This window comes from Prionailurus bengalensis, chromosome B3, assembly GCF_016509475.1.
Source record: "Prionailurus bengalensis isolate Pbe53 chromosome B3, Fcat_Pben_1.1_paternal_pri, whole genome shotgun sequence".
NCBI classification, from domain to species: domain Eukaryota; kingdom Metazoa; phylum Chordata; class Mammalia; order Carnivora; family Felidae; genus Prionailurus; species Prionailurus bengalensis.
The window spans coordinates 62354206-62375814 of record NC_057355.1 but is presented as its reverse complement, the minus strand read 5'-3'; the positions used below and the strand labels follow the sequence as shown (position 1 = coordinate 62375814).

The window sequence follows — 21609 nt, the reverse complement described above, 5'->3', positions numbered from 1 at the left end:
CTGTCTCAAAAATAAATAAACATTAAAAAAAAAAAAAAAAAGAAAGAACCTGTAGATGAATGTTCCTAACAGTATTATTAACAACAGCCAAAGGTGGACACAATCCAAACATCCATTGAGACAAATGGATAAACAAAATATAGTTTGTCTAGATAATTAAATACTATTCAGTCATAAAAAGGAATGACATGCTGACGTGTGCTATAACATGGATGAACTTTAAAAATATTATGCTAAGTGAAAAGGAAGCCAGATTTAAAAAACAAAACAAAACAAAAATAAAACCACCTACTATATGATTCCAGTTACATGAAATATCCAGAATAAGCAAATACAGAGATAGAAAGTGAATTTGCAGTAGCCAGTGGTTGGAAGGAAAGGGGAATAGGGAGTGACTGCTTAATGGGGAAGAGGTTTCTGTTTGGGATGATGAAAACATTCTGCAATCAGACAGCATCCATCATTGCACCACAAACCATAAATGTACCTATTACTACTAAACTGTACACTTTACAGCGGCACATTTTATGTATGTGTGGTTTTTGTTTTTTTTTAAAGTATACTTTATTCATGGAACGCCTGGGTGGCTCAGTCGGTTAAGCGTCTGACTACAGCTCAGGTCATGATCTCACAGTTCGTGAGTTTAAGCCCCACATTGGACTCTGCTGACAGCTTAGTCTGGAGCCTGCTTCAGATTCTGTGACTCTCTCTCTCTGACCCTCCTCTGTTTGTGCTATGGCTCTCTCTCTCAAAAATAAACATTAAAAGAAACAAAAAACAAAAAACAGCACACTTTACACCCAACATGGGGCTCAAACTCATGACCCTGAGATCCAGTTAGATGTTTAGCAACTGACTGAGCCAGGTGCACCCATATATGTGCATTTTATCACAATTTTTAAAAAATGAGACAAAAAAAAAACAGTGGCAACTAAAATAGGCCCAAAGGCTTATTCAAAAGTAAGCTCAACATGAACATGAGAGCTCGGTTCCCAGGCAGAGGCATAAAACCAAAGGACAGGTATCAATGACATAAGTAGTTTGACATTGCCATCTAATGGTCAGTAAAGTTAATACTGAAAATTAAGTGGTTTGGTGGAAATTTTTTTTTTTTTATGTTTTTATTTATTTTTGAGACAGAGCATGAGCAGGGGAGGGGCAGAGAGAGAGGGAGACACAGAATCTGAAGCAGGCTCCAGGCTCTGAGCTGTCAGCACAGAGCCTGATGCAGAGCTCGAACTCATGGACTGTGGGATCATGACCTGATCAGACGCTTAACTGACTGAGCCACCCAGGCGCCCCTGGTAGAAATTTTTAAGACTGAATTTTTCAACTCCTGATTGTTGAACATGTACTGGAAAAGAAAAAAAAAATGAATAAATGAAGAAAAAAAGCAGCTCCATATTCCATATAGCAAACAACTCTAGAGAAAATATTCAACAAACTACCTTAGAATGATCTCATCTCCTCCTTACAAATTTAAAAATGAGTCAACCAATGGGGCACCCGGGTGGTCAGTCAGTTGGACACCCTACTCTTGATCTTAGTTCAGGTCATGATCTTGGGGTTGGTGAAATCGAGCCTGGCATGGGGTTCTGCACTCTCAGTGCTTGATTCTCTCTCTCCTTCTCTCTCTGCCCCTCTCCTGCTCACAGGCTCTCAAAATAAATCAACTAAAAAATAAGTGAAATGAAATGAAATAAAAATGAGTCGGGGCACCTTGGTGGCTCAGTCAATTAAGCTTCCAACTTTGGCTCTAGTCTTGATCTCCCAGTCCGTGAGTTCGACCCCCGTGTCGGGCTCTGTGCTGACAGCTCAGAGCCTGGAGCCTGCTTCAGATTCTGTGTCTCCCTCTCTCTCTGCCCCTCCCCCGCTCATGCTCTATCAAAAATAAATAAATGTTTAAAAAAATAATAAAATTAAAAATAAAAATGAGTCTACCATGTTAAAAGCTATACACTTAATGTGCCTTGTAAATAGTTTCTAACTACAATTGAGGCAATAAGGTGCAGCCATAGCCACAAAGGTATCCCAAAGTGGAATACCCCACATGTCTCCTTATTCCTTACAACGCTTAAACCAGAACATCAGACTCCCACATCCACCCTATCCTGTGTCCTTTAAATTGAATGGAACCCATGATTATGGACACCCCAAATCAGACAGATCTTATCAATTTTTTTTTTAAAGAAAATTTTAAGTTTATTTACTTATTTTGAGAGAGAGCAAGTGCAAGCAGGGGAGGGACAGAGAGAGGGAGAGAGAGAATCAGAAGTAGACTCCATGTGCTGTCCGTGTGGAGCCCAGTGTGGGGCTCAATCTCACGAACCACAAGATCATGACCTGAGCTGAAATCAAGAATCCGCTGCTTAACTGACTGAGCCACACAGGTGCCCCTCAATAATTCCTGATATACAACCTCCATAAAATCCTCTTTACCATGAAACTTCATTATCATTATGTCACTTTAGGGACAGAACACATAGTTACCTAATTTCCCCATTTTTACTTGCAAACACTATAATAAACCCTACCTGTTCTTTCTTTTTCTTTAAATGTTTATTTTTGAGAGAGAGAGAGAGAAAGCGAGCACAAGCAGGGGAGGGGCTGAGAGAGAAAGAGGCAGACACAGAATCCAAACGAGGCTCCAGGCTCTGAGCCGTCAGAACACAGCCCGATGCAGGGCTCAAACCCACAAACCTTGAGAACATGACTGAGCCACTCGGCACCTCTACCCATTCTTTCTTATATCCCAATAACTTTCCACAATTAAAACCTGTTTAATAAATCTTGTTCACATCTTAACCAACTTAATACAACATACTTCCCTATTGATCACTTCTGACCTCGATCTTACTATTTTTCTTATTACTATCTAAACTCAGGCTAAAGATCTGACTTTGGAGTAATGAGAAAATGCATTATTTATGCATATATTGGGAGGGGGCATGACAATGTCATAAATTATAGGGTATGTGCCCTGATGATATGATTTGCCAAAATCTACGTTAAACCAGCAAGGTAGATATTTTCTACTATGGCAGTTTGACCAGGAGCATCAATCCATGTGCCTAAACCAACAAATCATTCAAACTGGACTTTGGCTTTCTCACTTATGAAACAAAAGGATGTAATATGCTCTCTTATTGCTCCCATCAGTTACTTTCAAATGGAACAATGCAATGTATGCATTCCAAAGCATTTTGGAAAAAAATGCAAGAAACTAAAAATTCTTATAAACAATTTAAACAAGTAAGGCAGAAAAAGAAAAGTCACAAAGTTTAAAGAGCAAAAGAAATTTTTGCTGGATTTTTACCTTAAATTTAGGAACAAATCTTGTAAACTCCTGGTGCCAATTGTTAAGTGTAGAAGCAGGTGAAATTATTAAGAAAGGTCCCCAGATGTTCTCTCTCTGAAAGAGAAAAAATGGGTCAGCTAACTGCAGAAAAACTGAAGATATTTAGTTCAAAATTATAATTAACAAGAGCAGTTTAAGAATCCATAATACTTTATAACAAGAGAAATGGTGTCTAGATCCCACATTTGCATATTCAGTAGTAATAGCCTATGTTAATAACAACACATGGAAGGAATCTGCTCAGAAAAACACTTGGGAAAAAATACCAAGCAATTACTCTCAACTCCCACCACTTAAAGGTCCTAATTTATATCACTGACAAAGCACTTACTACATCCTGACTTGTATGTGCTACTTTCCCCTATACTAGATAACAATTTTACTAGTATTGGAGTTTTGCTTTTCTCAAAATGTTTCCACACTTATTTTTACTTAATTCTCATAGAATTCCTCTAAGTATGTATTATCCCCAAGTTGCAGAAGTAGAAACTAAACCTCAGAAAATTAAAGTGAAGTCAAAGCAAAAAAGATGAGGTGAATGCTCAAGTTTACATTCTCAGTAAACAGAGTTAAGATGTGAACTTGGGTCTTCTGGTCTAACTACCATTCCTTTGCCATTATTCTAATGATTGTGGACAGGGGGTGAGGGGCATTATTTCCAACCACACGCTCTCAAAAACTGTTCCAGTGTTGAAAACCTAAATGTTTCACCACACTATGTCACCTTGTAATGACCTTGAAGGCAAGGAGTAAGTCCTATAGTCCTGGTATGCTACAGAGCATGACATAATGCTTGATAATGGCTGATTCTCACCCCAGAATCTAGAGTGGGGAAGACAAAGACTGCATCTACCCACCTCAGCCAGATGGGCCAGGAGGGCAATACTCTGTACTGTTTTGCCAAGACCCATTTCATCTGCAAGAATGCCATTAATGCCCTGGAAAAAAAAATACACATAGTCAGTACCTCTTACATTCCATCACACAGGGGTTCAACATACTGTCCCAAAAAACTAACCAAACTATTAGACTTGTTTAAACAAAAATGACTAGAAATATCATTTTAGCACTATTACCCACTGCTTGTAATGATTCCTTTTGTCAACTCTACAGCTACAACCATGAATTATGATACCTGAGGTGATATCATGAGTTGAATAACAGGCCAAAGCCAGTTTTCCAGCAAATATAATCCAGGCAAAAAAACACAATCAGGTTACCAAGACCACTTAAGGCAAACTATGTGCACGATACAAATATTCTCAAACAAAATTTCAGGTTAAAAATATAGAAACATCTTTCTGACTCTTGTCAGAATCACTGAAACTTTTTAAAAGGGATGAAATTTAAAACATTATCTTGTGTTCATTTCGCAATACTCTGAACCAATGATATCAGAAAAACGCGTAACAAAACAGAGTGGGTATGACACAGTTCTAAACTTCACCTGCTCATACAGATTTGCCAACCAATTCATGCCTTTCAGCTGGTAGCCTTTTAATTTGCCATTAAAAATGGTAGGTTGTGGAATATCTTCACCAGCTCGGATAGATGGGTTTGCCAGGCTGTAACTCTCCCCAAACCCAGTACCAGACTTGTTTGCTGCCCGGAGGGCAGCTGCTCGACTTTCTTTTGCATCTTCATCAAATGACCTTGTCTGGAAAAGAAAAACATATTAGAAGAAAAACATAAGAGGGAAAAATGGAATTCAAATCAAATTCATAATGACAATATATCTATTGTGCGGTAACTGGAACAAAATTTCTAATATTATATAATATATTATGTATCTAGAACGATATATGAAACACTACTATTTTAACAATTACATTAGAAGTTCTCTTATAATGAACAGACCTAAGCCATACTACATGATTACTCATTTCATCAAGGAATTTGTTAAAAATCTGACATAAAATTTCTTTGGTTGGGGTTGGTGGGAAGAAGGTCAACTTTGTATCTATCCTCACCTAGACCCTGTTAAATAGGGTTCCTATGCAGTATATTCTTTACTTTCTTTACTTATTTTAATTCAATCTAACTGCCATATCCTTCTGATTTCATGAAATATCACTACATCATGAATAAGCAAGCTATTACTAAGGTTTGAAAGAAGGTCCTAACTTAGCAGTTTTCTTAAGGCAATGGTATAGCTCTCTTAACAAGCACCAGTATGGTCTTCTTCACTAAACAACCATGATGCATTTCACACTCTATTACCCATGATTACTCAAGAGGACAAAAAAATAGGTATACTATCCTTGTTTCAATCAACACACTCCTAAAGCTCACACAAGTGAATGCTTATTTTCCACCCTTCCTCAATTATTCCTATTGTTCTAAATGGAGACATAGCCCGCACCCAACACATAGTCACATACATATACACACATCTGCCAGTGTTTCTCACTGGAAATAGGAATAAACCGAAAGGAAAATCACCCAAATGAAAGGTTGTGGGGTATTTCCAGAGCACATCATAGGTTCTTTTCATTTGTAAGACTCACCCGAGCTTGATGAATATGGTAAGCATTTTCAGCATTCTTCAGGGCCTGGGCTTTGAAATGGTTACTATCTGAAAAGGAAAACTTCTAGATTATCGCAAGTCATTAATTGATCTCCTTCAAAGATGCAATTCACATTGACACTGTCAATCCCTAACTCCCCCAACCTACTCATCCCTAAATTCACAGAGGGTGAGAGAACAGAAAGGCTCAAATTATATGACAAAGGTTAGGACTCAGAAGTGGCAATGAAGGCAGAGGGGTGCCATGTCTCCAGTAGCTAAAGCCAGCTCACAGAAACCACCTGAGCTCCAGGCTCCCAATCCTGGGTTTTTTGCACAAAGCAATGCCAAAGCAAAGAAAAGCATAATAGGGATTAAAAACTGTGATAGATTTCTGCTGAGTGAAACTATCCCCAAAGAAGAAATCAAGACATGTGTAACCCCTAAGACCCACGCAGGAACACTCATTCTTTTTATTCTGAGCTCAACATGATCTTTATCACTATTCTCTGTGAAATTACCCTCAAACTTCACCCCAATTCATCCCTCCCCCTGTGGACACAAAAATACCAAAACTGAACAGTCTCTTTCTCATGCTTGACTTATATCACCAAGAATCTTGTTAAGAGAGACATGATTTTCTCTGCTGAGACATGTTCACTGAATTCTTCTGATTCAATAGCCTCCATTCCTACTAACAAATCAAAACATATAAAATATTCCCAAACTTATAAGATCATATAAACACACCCTTTCCTTTTCAAATTCTTTAATTAAAAAAAGTTATTTTGTATGTTGATTTTATTCATACTTTCCCTACTCCAGCGCAATAAATTCCCCTTTACTAATCATTGCTTACCGACCAAGACAAAACTTGCAAGAAACCTTAGGTATGAAAAAATAGAGGGTACCCACTTCCTCTACCTCCTGATGCAGGACTCACCATAATCCTCCTGTGTGATGTTAACTACCACTCCTCCACCAATGTCAATCTGTCTTTGGGTAGAACTGTCTTCCAGTTTCCTTAAGATTTCTTCCTGGATTCCATCATGACCCATGTCTCGTTTACGACTCATGAAATGGGCATACAACTCTGTCTGGGTGATTAGGAAGTTCAGTTTTCGTTGTTGCCTCTTGGCCTAAAGGGGAAAAAAGTTAAAAGTGAAAACAGAGTCAAATCATCAATCACATACAACAAGAGGTGATCAAAAGAATTCATAAAATCTATATATAGTTTGCATACAATTCTTTTATAGATTCTTTACCTTTAGAAAAGAATTGTTAACGCACAGTTTTATTATAACCAAGTCAGTGGTACTAAAAGCAAGGAATAGTCTTCACTTATATTTAATAACATATGTTTTGCTCTCATTTACAACATGAAATGTTTTCTCCATTAAGCTTCTGTTTCTAAAATGCTTATTTCTTTACTGTATCAATTTCCTAGAGTGGCGCAGAGATACCAACTAAACTCAACCAATGAGCTTTATTCCATAACGTAGGTGGTAGATACCTGTATATAGTTTTAGTATTGTAAAAAATGTAAACATGCCAAAAGATCTTCTTTATCACCGAAAGTGAAAATAAGTGACTAGGGGCTATAAATTATTCTGAAAGTCAACCAGAAGATATTTAAGAATAAGATGACTAAGGAAGAAAATACTCCCAAAAACAATGTATAGTTAATCTGTGATGACCTATAAAATATGAATACAGATCAAATGTACATGTCACTACTCTGCATTAACTATTTTGTAATAAAATTCATATGAAGTAGAGTTGATTTACCCTTGGTCCACCTCCCCAAATGAAAAACAAAAATATAACAAGGAACTTAGCCAAGAAAGGAGACTAGTCCTAAGGTATGCTATATAAAACTATACTTTCTCTTTAAGGTTTTACAGTACTTGAGCCAGATTCAAATGAGAAGAAAATCTGAAAGAGAATTTGAGAGAAAATGGGAGTTATTTTTCATAATAAATACAGGTTTATTACAGCTAAAGTACTATCGAGAAAACCTTTCTAAATTAAAACAAAAAAGAGTAACACCTCCTTTACAACAGTCAACTACTACATGTTTAAATGAGCAAAGTAAATTAAGGGAACAATAAAGTTCCATCACAAATAGTTTTATTTCAAAGGTTCGGAGAAGGACATAAAACATAAACATGAATGAAACCCATCAGTTAATTACCAACCAAACTGAGAGAATGTTTCACAAACTCAGATCATACATACATCTGGTCGCTTGCAAAACTTCAAGACCTATGACTCTCAAATGCCTATAAATTCACATGGAAGTATTCCATATAGCACCAAATGTTTACTAACACACTAATATGTTTATCTTGCAAACAAAGATAAAAATTACCCACGAGACTTAAGAAACTTGGCAAAATCCATATTCACCCTCAAAGACAAGATAAAAGATAAAAGATCAAGAGCTCAGAAGAGGCCACAGCTCTGCTTTGACACAAGTACTTACTGCCTATACCTGAAAGAAAAGATCTTCCCATCCCTTGATTGCCTTCTTTCTTCAGACCTCAATTTTCCCTGCACAAAACCAAACTGGTTTGCCAATGACAACACAATGACTTTGTCCTCCTACTTTCTCCTCTTGCTTCCCTGAACAATCTACTCACCTACATATTAACTAACATCAGGCTTAGAGGAATACTGGCTGAAAGTTAAAACAGTGAAGCATGTAGGAGTGGGGGGATGGGTCCCAAAACTGGACTAGTTTCTCTATTGTTCTTATCCGGCCCTAAATTTGGCAACCAGCCCTGCTCTTCCAACAAGGAAGAAACTGCAGCCAGCACCTGGAACCAAGCCAAGATAAGCTGTAAGCTGTTTTCTTTTGTTCATCCCTATCCTTTTTCTTTTCTTTTTTTTTTTTTTTTGGTCCACCAGAAATATAAAGAGGAATAAGGCTAAGAAAGAACAGAAAAACTTGGCATACAAAGAGAGGTGAAGGCTGGAGAGAGGGCCTTACTGAGGGATAAAAACAGAATCGCTTTAGTGGACTAAAATTACTATCCTCAAAATTATGTCTTAAAATGTTTTTTTCCAATGATTTCATTACCTTACAATTTATGTAGTATACACCAAACTCTTGATATGGCTGAGCAATCAGGGTTTTCAAAATTTTATACTACTGCCCTACCTCCCGCATTTCCTCATCCAACTTGCGCTGCTCCAAGGCTTCCTTCTCTGCACGCTTTCGGTGTTCCTTCTCCACCTTCTCGTATTTCTTCCAGTACAGAAGCATCTCCTTGGTGAGGCGGCGGGCACGAGGCAAGGTCTCCTTACAGTTCTTTTGGGCCTGCAAGGCAGCTCGACGCACCTCCTTCATGCACTGGTGGGCGAGCTGCAGATGACAACGGCATTCTCACAAAGGAGAAGGACCCAACACCACGGCCAGTCTTCCCTTAGCTCTAAACCACAGCATTCCTCAGTCAGTTCAGTGCACACAGTCTTTCTACGACCACATCTCCTTTTGCCACAATGTGGTTAATGTCCCTGCACAGTACTAAGATCCAGACACAGACCCTGAGGTAATACATGGAATGAAAAATTTATACACATACTGGCACCTTAGATGGAAAGAAAAAAAAAAGTATAATGACCAGAGATGTGCTGGGAAGCTACAAAGTATCATCATACACGTTAATAATAGCAGCAATTAATGCTTATTATATGCTAGGCACCACTCTAAGCCTAACATCATTAAACTAATTTATTTCTTCACATAAACTCTACAAAGTTGTAGTACAGACATCCTCATTTTACAGATGAGGAAACTGAGGATGAGTGATTAGATTAGCCCAGGAAAACAGAACCAATAACATTACCTCATCTGATCTCACAGATCTCAAAGGAAGTTGTGTTACTTCCCTCTAAAGGAAGGTATTAATATTACTAACCATCATTTCTTAGATAAAGAGACTGAGCACATGAACTGCCGAAGGAATTAAGAGCAGGCTATGGTCTCATTCAAAAAGGTTCAAATACCAGAAATGTGAGGAAGAGCAATTTTATTTATAAAATAGAGAACATTCAGAAATTCTCTTAGGTACTACTACAGTACCTAAGGTATTCTACCAGGTCACAAGAGACAAGAGCAGCAAACGTAGACATATTCCAACATAACAAAAAACGGGAAATATAAAACTACAATTTACCTTTCGGCTATTGGTGAGAAACAGGTTACGAGCTGAAGCTTTCTGCTTGTTGGCCTAAAATATTTAAAAACAATTATATCATTTAGGAGTCCTTTTGAAATAAGATTGTGTAGACTGACACTGTCTTTTATTCAACTCCTGAAGGGTTAAAAAATAAAGTCATCCAAATGCACCAACTGAGAACCACACACAAAGCTACTAAAGCAGCATTAGGAAGAATAAGCTAGTGCTGTGGCTGCCTTAAACAGAGTCTTCTGTATACTTTAGAAAGAATTTAAGTTATATTTCAGGCCTGAAGTGGAAAATGTAACATGTCCTAAACCCTAGCACCACACTAATACACACCGCTTTGCAAAACCCATCTGCACAGAAGCTGAGATAGCAGGCAATGACATACAGGAATTGTTACAACGGTAAACTAGCCTTCCAGTTTGTGTTTCTATCCTCCAACCAGAACAAATCTGCTGCCACTATTAATTTCTGCCAACACTTAAGCTTCACTAAGCTTCATCTTCTCTAACAAAAAATTCTAAGGCAGACCTAACACAAGATGACTCAGCACCCAACAAACCAGTCATGAGCTGATTCTGTCTTCCAATTCAGTTAAAACAAAAGAACCTCAATAAAAAACATGATTTCCCATGATGATCCAGTTGACATGGGAGAAGACATAGCACAGGCATACGTGAGTGACTAAATCTGAAGAAACAGTGGGTACGAAGTTAGACGGCTTAAAAGCCATTTCTATAAAATTTGCACCTCAGATGATCTGCTTACAAGAATTTTTACACCCTTTATCAAAACTTTCTCCTACTAATGCTTAAGCAGCTATTGCTACTTAAAAGACAAGAATCTTGGGGCGCATGGGTGGCTCAGTCGGTTAAGCAGCCAACTTTGGCTCAGGTCATGATCTCATGGTCCGTGAGTTCAAGCCCTGCGTCAGGCTCTGTGCTGACAGCCTGGAGCCTGCTTCAGATTCTGTGTCTCTGCTTCTCTCTCTCCTCCTCTGCTCACAATGTTTCTGTCTCTCAAAAAATGAATTAAAACGTTAAAAAATTAAAAAAAAAAAAAAGACAAGAATCTCAAATATTCCTATGGAATTCTTGATCATAAGAAGGGCATCATGTTTTAAAAATTATTTTTATTTGGGGCGCCTGGGTGGCTCAGTCGGTTGAGCGTCCGACTTCAGCTCAGGTCATGATCTCACAGTTCGTAAGTTTGAGCCCCACGTAGGGCTCTGTGCTGACAGCTCGGAGCCTGGAGCCTGCTTCTGATTCTGTGTCTCCCTCTCTCTGTCCCTCTCCCCCTTGTGCTCTCTTTCTTTCAAAACTAAATAAACATTTAAAAAAATTAAAAATTATTTTTATTTTTTTAAGTAATCTCTACACCCAATGTAGGGCTTGAACTCAAGACCCTGAGATTAAGAGTTGCATGCTGTACCCACTGAGCCAACCAGGCACCCTAGATGGGCATCATTTTGAAGTCTATTCACCAGGTACAAAGAGGATTTCCCTAAAACTTCTCTCATCAAGAATGTTCTTCTCTCCAAAAATACATATTAATTGGCATGGGGGCGGGGGGATGGTAATTGTTAAGAAGCACAAACATACCAAGGGATCGAAGCTAATACCATCAAATTGGAACAATGGGTCATGTGCCTCCCAATGTGACATACCAAGAAGGATATATCACTCCTTTGGTAATCCTGCCCAAAATGAATAACCCAAATCTAATCATGAAGAATGATAACTCAAATTCAGAAACACTGTACAAAATAATAGCCCTATACTCTTCAAAAATAAAAATGTTATGAAAAATGAAGGCTGAGAAACTATGTCAGATTTAAAGGAGATTAAAGAGATGTGACAACTAAATGAAACATGTACTTCTAGATTGGATCCTGGATTCATTCAGGAAAAAAAAAGCCCCAACCTTTATAGACAACTGATGAAATCTAAATATGGTCTGTGGATCAGATAATAATCTTTATAACTGTACTGTGGTTCTGTATGACAGAATGTCTTTTTTCTTAGGAAACACACATTGAATTACAAGGAAGTTCAGTACAAAGTGTCAAACTAACCCTCAAAATGGGTGAGAAAAAAGTATGCATTTATGTAACAAAAGCAAACAAAGCAAACATTGCTAAATACGAGTAAAGGATACATGGCAGTTCCTTGCATTACTCTTGCCATATCATTTTAAAACATTTTGTTTTGAAACAATTTTAGACTTACAGAAAAGTAGCAAAAAATAATACAGAGTTCCCTTATATTGCTCCTGCTGCTTTTCCTCATTTAGCATCTTACATAACTAGAATACAATTATTTTAAATGTTTATTTATTTATTTTGAGAGAAAGAGAGCATGAGCAGGGGAGGGGCAAAGGGGGAGACAAAGAATCCCAAGCAGGCTCCCCACTGTCAGCAAGGAGCTCCACAGGAAATACAGGATCATGACCTAAGCCAAACAAGAGTTGGATGCTTAACTGAATGAGCCACTACTCAGGTGCCCCACAGAATACAATCACAGTAAAACCCAGGATTGAGAGTAACTTGCTCTACGAGTGTGCCACAAAATGAGCAAACGTTTCTAATAATTTTAACTTGATAAATGAGTGATGTCTTGCAATACAAGTAGTGCAAGATGTCGAACATCACATGATCATAAGTGAGCCAATGGATCTTCTCTCTCTTGCTCTTTGTGGGATTGTGGGTGATTGTCTCCCATACTCGGATGCTCAGTCTCAGGCCACAGTGTTTGACAGAAATTATCAATTTTTTAGAATGCTGGAAGGTGCTCACACCTGGCACTAGTTTCTTTGTCACTTCAAAGCACCTATGGACAGTCCTTTGCTTTTCCAAACAAGAGTACGCTTAGGAATGCTTTGCTTCATTTTAAGTCAGGCTGCCTACAGATATAGACCCTTTCCTATGCTGCCTAATTGCCAGTTACATTAAATACAGTATATGAGTTTATTATTATTGTACTGTAGTCAACATCCATGCAAGCATATACGATGGCCCCAATGCAGAAAAAGATTCCACTGAGCCAAGAGACAGCAGTGATTCTATTAGTGATAGTGAAAGTCGTCCTACACAATAACCTTGTCTCTTGTCTCCCTGAAACCAGCCACAAAGGCTTTCAAAGGCAAGTGCAGGTTAATTTATTTTTCTTTATATTTTGTATTTTCTTTATTATTTTGTATTATATTACAGCATTGTAGTTAATTTTATACGAATATTTTTGGGTTATGGAACGAATCATCTGAGTTTCCGTTATTTCTGTGCTTGCTTCAGCAGCACATATACCATTATTTCTTATGGGGCAATTCACTTTGACATACAAGTGCTATGGATTACAAGCATGTTTCCAGAACAAATTATGCTCGCAAACCAAGGTTTGACTATATTAAGAAAGGAAAATAACACTGGTAAAATATTAAACTACAAGTCTTATCTGAACGTCAACAATTTTTCCACTAAAATCCTTTTCCCGTTCCAGGATCCTGTAACAGTATCCCACAATGTATTTAGTTGCTTTTCTCCTCAGTTCTCTTCCTGCATGTGTAACATTCTTCAATCTTTCTCTCATGTCCTTGACACTTTTGAAAGGCACTGATCAGTTATTTTGTAAAATTTCCCCAAAGTTTGTGATTTTCTGATGTTTTCTCATGATTGGAATGACATTACACATTTTGGCAAGAATACCCCAGAAACGACGTGTTCTTCTCAGGGCATCACAATATCAAAATTTCTATTACTAGTGTTACTTAGATCTTTTGGTTAAAGTAGATTCTACCACCTTACCATGGCAGTAACTACCCATGATTATCACTATCTTTCTTTTTGTGCTGAGATGTATATGCTGGGGAGATGCTTTCATTACGTGCAAGCTCTGGTTCTCCTGTATCTTTCATCCTCTGATTTTAGCCTTCATCAATGGATCCAGTCTGCAACAATTATTACCATGGTATTTGTGTTAATGATGATTCTCTACTTCCTTCTGTCCTATTAACTGGAATTCTACTGCAAGGAAGAGTTGTTCCTTCTACCTTATCTGTTTTCTTATTTAATTATTTATAACAGTATGGACTCACTGATATTTCTTTTATTCTATGTGTTAAAATTCAGTATTATTATTATCAATTTCATTGCTCAATTATTCTAACTTTGGTGATGAAGAGCCCCTTCAGATTGGCTCCTGTGTTCTTCTGACAATCCCCCACTTCCATCTTTCTTCAAGTACCTCCTTAACTTTATTAGAGAATAAAAAGTATTGAGAAATCAAGATCTGGGAACTAGATAACTTAATTGTTACTGGGATATCACTGCGTCTAGGCACTCTCTCCAAAGAGCTAGCTAGAAATTAAGTATATATGCATACTAACCTATGCACACACACACAACTATATTTCTGTACACATCTATCTGTGTGTGTGTGTGTGTGTGTGTGTACTGAGAGCTCTGGCTACAATCATATTTCAAAGGCTTCACTTTAAATGTTTCCAACAGCGAGAAACTGGCTGTCATCTACAACATATTTACTTATTTGTTCAATTCTAGTACACATACAGAGTAGTTTCAAAATTCTAACCCATTCTTTTGTAAGAAACACTTACTATGTCAATCATAGCATTTACGTACAGTTCTTTTGGTCTCTAGCCTTACATATCAAGTCAAAATACTGATTTCCTCAGTTACTTCAGGGAGTCCTTTTATTCCCCAATCCCTGCAACTTGATTATATATTACTCATTTCTGATACAGTTAACATTTGTTCTTGACTTTTTTTTAATTTTATTTATTTTCAGAGACACCATGTGTGTGCACGGGGGAGGGGCAGAGAGAACTGGGAAAGAGAATATCCAAAGCAGGCTCCACAGTATCAGCACAGAGCCTGGACACTAGGCTCAAAGTCACGAACCATGAGACCAGAACCTGAGCCAAAACCAAGAGATGGACACTCAACTGAGTGAGCTACCCAAGCACACCATTTGTTCCTGTTTTTATTCCACTTTGCCCACATACCCCTCAACCTAATTCCCTTCCCACACCCTGACTGGTTTCAATTGTTTTATTATCAGTGTATATGAGGAATATATGAAACATTACCATGACTTTCAAAGTCAGCCCTACATACAAAACGATGTACTCAAAGACTGCCCCTCATCCCTGCTAACCTGCTCCCATTCCTTCCTTTCTTTCTACATTTTTACCACCTGCCCGCTATAAGAAATCAACACTTTAATTTCAGGCTTATCCTTCTTGAATGTCTTTTGCATGAATGAGAATTTGTGTATTTTCTTATATTCCTGTTTTGCTTATATGAGAGGTAAATACTATAGATGCCTGTTTTTGTTTTGCTTTTCTCACTTAACACTATGTCTTTATCCCATGTCACTTCAGAAAGGTCTTCCTCATTATTTCTTTTTAACAGCAGCATAACAATCCACTGTGTATATCTACCAGAGTTCAATTCAAGCCCCATGTATAGGGACTAAAGTTGTTTATTTTGCAATTAAAAATAATGCTGTAATGAGTAACTTTGTTTACATTGTATAGTTGCAGGTTTAGCCTCAGGATAATTCCTAGAAGTGGAAGTGCTGGTTTGAAAGGTAACTGCATATGGAGATTATTAGGTATTGCCAATTTACCCTCCAGAATAATGCTCTCTGATTTGCACTTCTAGCAGCAATGTATAAAAGTGTCTGTTTCCCCATAGCCTTCTTAAGAGAATGTGTTATCATATTTTCCAATTTTTGCCATTGTGATAAGTGAAAAATGGTATCTAGGTTGTTATTTTAGACTACTCTAATTATGAGACTTTGAACCTTTTTAATATTTAAGAGCCATTTTTGTATCTTTCTTTGTGAATTGTCTATTCCCGTCATTTTACTTGCCTACTGAATTTGTGGTTCTTTGGCTCCCAATTTTCAAAAGTTCTTTATATACTAGAGATACGAGCCCTTTGTGACAATGTAAATAATCTTTCCCACTTTGTCAACTGTCTTTTGTCATGAAAAAATTTATTTGTATTTAGTCAAATTTACAAATGTTTTCTTTCATTGCCTCTGGATGTTGAGTCATACTTTTGCTGAGCCAAGGTTAAATAGGAATGTAATCCTTTTCCTCTAGTATTTGTATGATTTCATTTTTTATACTAACAACCTTAATATGTTCAGAGTATATGTGTGAGAAACAGATCTACTTTTATCTTTTTCCAAATGGCTACCTAGTTGTTCCAGCACCATTTTTTAAAAAGTCTATTAGTCTAGGGGCACCTGGGTGGCTCAGTCAGTTAAGCGTCTGACTCTTGATTTTGCACTCAGGTCATGATCTCATGGTTCATGAGACCGAGCCCCATGTCAGGCTTGGTGCTAACAGTGTGGAGCCTGCTTGAGGTTCTTTCTCTCTCTCTCTCTCTCTCTCTCTCTCTCTCTCACACACACACACACACACACACAGTGTGGAGCCTGCTTGAGATTCTCTCTCTCTCTCTCTCTCTCTCTCTCTCTCTCTCTCTCTCTCTGCCCACCCTTGCTCACATGCTCACTCTCTCTCAAAATACATAAATTAGAAAAAAAATTTTTTAAGTCTACCATTCCACTGATCTATTTGCCTATGCATGTGGCAGTACTACACTGTTGAATTATAGAGGTTTTACGGTATATTTTAATGATTGATGTGTCTTTTTCAGTGTTCTCTGGCAATTCTTGCATATTGATTCTTTTCCTTGAGTTTAGTATCAGTTTTTCTAAATTCAGAAAATACCCTATTCATATTTCTATTAAGGCTACGCTCAAGTAATAAGGCAACTAATTAAGTAAAATGCAAACTGAGTCGAGGGTATATGGACATTCCTTGTACGATTCCTGAAACTTTCAAGTTTGAAATTATATCAAAATAAAATATTACCAAAACCAAATTAAAATAGCAAAAAGAATGCCTAAACATCTTTCTCTTGAATCATACACATTTTTTCTAACGTCTGTGATTCTTCAGTAACATTCAAATATTTATAAATTCTCTAAGAAACATAACTCCACCATTTCATTTTAATTTCCTCTACTATCACCTATCAATTTGTTGTTCAATCTCTACTGCTATGAGTAAGAAAACTGCTTTCCTTTCTCAGAGAGGTTTCCCTCCATTTTTTGGACAATAAACACCACAGAACAACTAATTGTCTTGTGGATTCTGATCAAAATCTGGAAAAAAACAGTCAACTAATAAGAGTACTATTCAGCATTATCTTAATTCCATCAGATTAGTTTCCTTTCTGAACACTGTAAAGGTATCTAGCTCCAACAGCTCCTCTTTAGAGGGCAGGGAGACAAAACTTGCCATCTATGCTGGAGGCACTCACGTACCTTTGGTAGTTCCTTTTTCACAATGCTGAGCCATACTTTTCTACGACGAGCATTAAGCTGCTCAATGGATAAGTGCTTCTTCTTGGTGCCAGGAGGAGGTGCATCATGAGAGAACTTGGCAAAGACTTTGGTCTGGTGGTGGTGGCAACGAGGAGATTCTTCAGAGGAAAGTTCTTCATCCCTTCGCCTTTTTTTCTTCACTTTTTTCAACTTGGCTGCAAAGGAAACAGACTCTGAGAATGTCGCATTTCTGCCCTTCCACAGAAGACAGCCACAAACAACCTCATCCCTTTAAAAAAATTCAAGGTTCCTTCCTCATTCCAAGTGAGGCTGGCAATGTTTACCTCTTTATGTATTCGGGCCTATGACTATTCCAAGAGAAAGATCTCACTACCTTGGAAGAATACTGGATACTCCCTATGCTTACATGAAAGAGAAACACAAAATAAAACCTAAAAACTGAATTTCTGTTGAACCCAACAATAGGAAGGGAGACTTATAAAGTACCACGAACTCAAGTAATGGCCAAAAGGAAAGAAACATTTTTACTTGGTGGCAATGTAAAGTGATTGAAGAAAAAACTAAAGAAAGAAAAAATGTGCTAACTGATAGGACATCATGGCCTGTGAAGAGAAAATCACACATGGCACAAACAACTAATTTGGGAGGTGGGGTGGGGTGGGGAGGGGAGGGTGCAGAGGATGAGAAAATACAAAGAGGAGCGCGTAAGTGGCTCAGTTGGCTAAGCGTTTGACTTTAGTTCAGGTCATGATCTCGCGGTCCGTGGGCTCGAGCCCTGCATCAGGCTCTAAGCTCTCTGGAGCCTGCTTCAAATTGTGTCTCCCTCTCTCTCTGCCCCTCCCCTGCTTGTGGTCTGTCTCTCAAAAATAAATATACAAAATATTTTTTTTTAAATACAGAGATAAACTAGAAGGATGTGGGAGAAAGGGGAGAAGGCTTAAAAGAATTTCTGAGTAGAGTTCATACCTTTAGGTGAACAAAATCTGACTTGTACACAGAGTTTAAAACTTTCCCTTCCTACCTCCTTTCTGATTTCCAGCTGCTTAGAGCTCAGTAAGGGAGGAAAGCACATTTCCTGGCAAACAGGCAGATAAGCATTACACAAGATACAGAGGTGATCTATTTTGAATTTCCACACACAGCAACAATCATAACTTATTCCCAACACTTCAGGTTGCTCTTCATACTTCCCTGTGCCTAACCAACTTCTTCCTCTCCCAGAACATTTTCAACATTTGGAAAAGAAGAAAGAAGGAATAAACTAACTGACTTAAACTTTTGGCTAGGAATCTGTAGTTTTATGTCTTTATAATTCTAGAAAAGATCATAAACCAAATACGAAATAAGGTTAATAATAGGACTTAGATAGGGAAGCCTAGGGTTTTTCAGATACAGCAAGTCTCTACTACATGCATTATGTTCAAAGTCCAAATGTACCAACAGGCTACACACAACCCTGAAACTAAAGAGTAAATGTGGAAGGCAGGTCAATATGCTCACCTTTAAGTTTCTTTTCCTCCTTGAATTTCTTTTTTTTGGGTCCAAGTAGGTGCCGTTGTTGCTCATAGAAAGGGTCGTACGTGGACAGGAGGCCTGCACTGTAGTACTGGTACTGCTGCAACTGAAGCAAAAGCAAAGACAGTGGTGAGGCTTAGAAGGGCTGGTCTGTGTTCGAAGCCTGCCTTCAAATCACCTTTACTACAAAAAGTTGAGCCAGAGAAAAACCAAAGCTCCTAAAACATGGTCTTCTTCCCACAAAAAGACTCACAAAGATTTAGTACTTCAAAGTGAATTATTTCCTTACTTCAAAACAAAATGGGTTCATCAGCTATGTGCATGGCAAGTTGCTGAAAATAACTTGAGAGGAAAACGCTTCATGCTTCTCAATTTCCACCAGAATATTTATTTGGTCCTGACACATATTTGAGAGATGCAATTAACTGCAGAAAGAGCTCCTCATGGTACTCATCAACAAGAAATAAACTGTATTTCTATTACCAACAGGTCCTAAGATTTACTAAGGTTCTGATAGCTGTTATTCTGGCTTTTAGTCTTCTATCTGGTTCAGAGAATTCCCAACCATCCCAATTCTTTCAAGTCTTTTCACTCTTTATCTCCCACTAAGAGAGCCTGCCAATATTATGGATAATGCCTAGGTTGCCAGAATTCTAACACATGAATAATCAAATTTTTTTCCTCTCCAGAGACATATTCTTTCAAACACTGCATTTCAATTGACCCGCTAGGCTTACATTCATTTTGTCTTACCTATTACCAATGGATAAATATGAATATAAATTAAAATTAAGCAGTCCACTACTGAATCTCTTTCCTAGATTACAGCCAGTCTAAGAAGTGAAACTAGGACAGAAAAGTGACATGGATAACTATCACAAGGTCCTCTGTCAATGGTCAAAATTGAATGAGCATTCATTGAACTGCACAGTTAAGGCTAATGGGAGGTGGGAGGGAGGGGAGGGTGGGTGATGGGTATTGAAGAGGGCATCTTTTGCGATGAGCACCGGGTGTTGTATGGAAACCAATTTGACAATAAATTTCATATATTTAAAAAAAAACAAAAAAAAATGGGGCGCCTGGGTGGCTCAGTCAGTTAAGTGGCCGACTTCGGCTCAGGTCATGATCTCGCGGTCTGTGAGTTCAAGCCCTGCGTCAGGCTCTGTGCTGACAGCTCAGAGCCTGGAGCCTGTTTCGGATTCTGTGTCTCCCTCTCTCTGACCCTCCCCCATTCATGCTCTGTCTCTGTCTCAAAAATAAACGTTAAAAAAAAAATTAAAAAAAAAAAAAGAACTGCATAGTTAATAAAATCTATAAAGTTTCCCATATGTATGTTTTACTTCAATTAAAAAAGACCAAGTAGGGGTGCCTGGTGGCTCAGTTGGTTAAGTGTCCAACTCTTGATTTTGGCTCAGGTCACGATCTCAGTTTGTGGGTTCAACCCCCCGTGTCAGGTGTGCAGATAATGTGGAACCTGCTTGGGATTCTCTCTCTCCCTCTCTCTCTCTCTGCCCCTCCCTTGCTCACGCTTTCACTCTCTCTCTCTCTCTCTCTCAAGAATAATTAAATTAAATAATAAAAAAAAAAAGACCTGGGGCAGCCAGGTGGCTCAGTCGGATAAACATCTGACTTCAGCTAGGGTCCTAATCTTGTAGTTCGTGACCTCGAGGCCCACAATGAATAGTGCAGAGCCTGCTTGGGATTCTCTCTTTCCCTCTCTCTCTGCCCCATCCTGCTTCCTCTTGCCCTCTCTCAAAATAAATAAATAAAGTAAAAAAAAAAAAAAAGCCAAGTACTGCAATCCCCATTAAAATGTCAACAGCGTTTTCCACAAAAGAAAATATAACACTAAAACCTGAATGGAACCACCCCAAATAGCCAAAGCAATCTTGAGAAAGAAAAACAAAGTTGAAAGTATTACAATTCCAGGTTTCAAGATATACTACAAAGCATTAGTAATCAAAACAGTATGGTACTGGCACAAATAGAGACATACAGATGAATGGAAAAGAATAGAAAACCCAGAGATAAGAGGTGCCTGGCTGGTTCAGTTGGTAGAACACATGACTTTTGATCTCAGGGTCCTGAGGTGGAGCCCCATGTTGGGTGTAAAGCATACTTAAAGAAAAACTTTCAATAATACAGAAGAGAGAACTAAGAAAGAAACCCATCCTTATGTGGCCAACTAATCTATGTCGAAGGAGGCAAGAATATACAGTGTGGAAAAGACAGTCTCTTCAATAAATGGTGCTGGGAAAACTGGACAGCTACATGCACAAGAATGAAACTGGACCACTTTCTACCACTCCAAACAAAATTAAACTCAAAACGGATTAAAAACCCTAAATCTGAGACCTAAAACCATAAAAATCTTAGAGGAAAACATAGTAATTTGACATCAGCCATAGCAACATTTTTCTAGATGTGCCTCCCAACGCAAGGAAAACAAAAGCAGAAATAAACTATTGGGACTACTTCAAAATAAAAAGGTTTTCACAGTGAAGGAAACCATCAACAAAACAAAAAGACAACCTAATGAGTCAGAAAAGATTTTTACAAATTATATATGCAATAAGGGGTTAATATTCAAAACACATAAAAAACTTGTACAACTCAACCCAAACCAATCAATATGATTAAAAAATAAGCACAGAACTT

The 21609-nt window shown here is 38.0% G+C and overlaps 1 protein-coding gene across 7 annotated transcripts in view; it reads right to left on the bottom strand.

Annotated features, from left to right (window-relative positions):
• The window catches only part of INO80 (INO80 complex ATPase subunit), a 139256-nt gene that overhangs the window by 83368 nt on the left and 34279 nt on the right, over positions 1–21609 (bottom strand). For all 7 annotated transcript variants that reach the window (XM_043555624.1, XM_043555625.1, XM_043555627.1 and 4 more), the window contains 9 exons: positions 18937–19057; positions 17416–17630; positions 10046–10099; positions 9028–9231; positions 6808–7003; positions 5866–5933; positions 4806–5015; positions 4216–4296; positions 3317–3412 (listed from right to left, as the gene is read on the bottom strand). In XM_043555624.1, the coding sequence (XP_043411559.1) occupies positions 3317–3412; positions 4216–4296; positions 4806–5015; positions 5866–5933; positions 6808–7003; positions 9028–9231; positions 10046–10099; positions 17416–17630; positions 18937–19057 (1245 nt within the window). The remainder of the gene's footprint in view (positions 1–3316; positions 3413–4215; positions 4297–4805; positions 5016–5865; positions 5934–6807; positions 7004–9027; positions 9232–10045; positions 10100–17415; positions 17631–18936; positions 19058–21609) is intronic.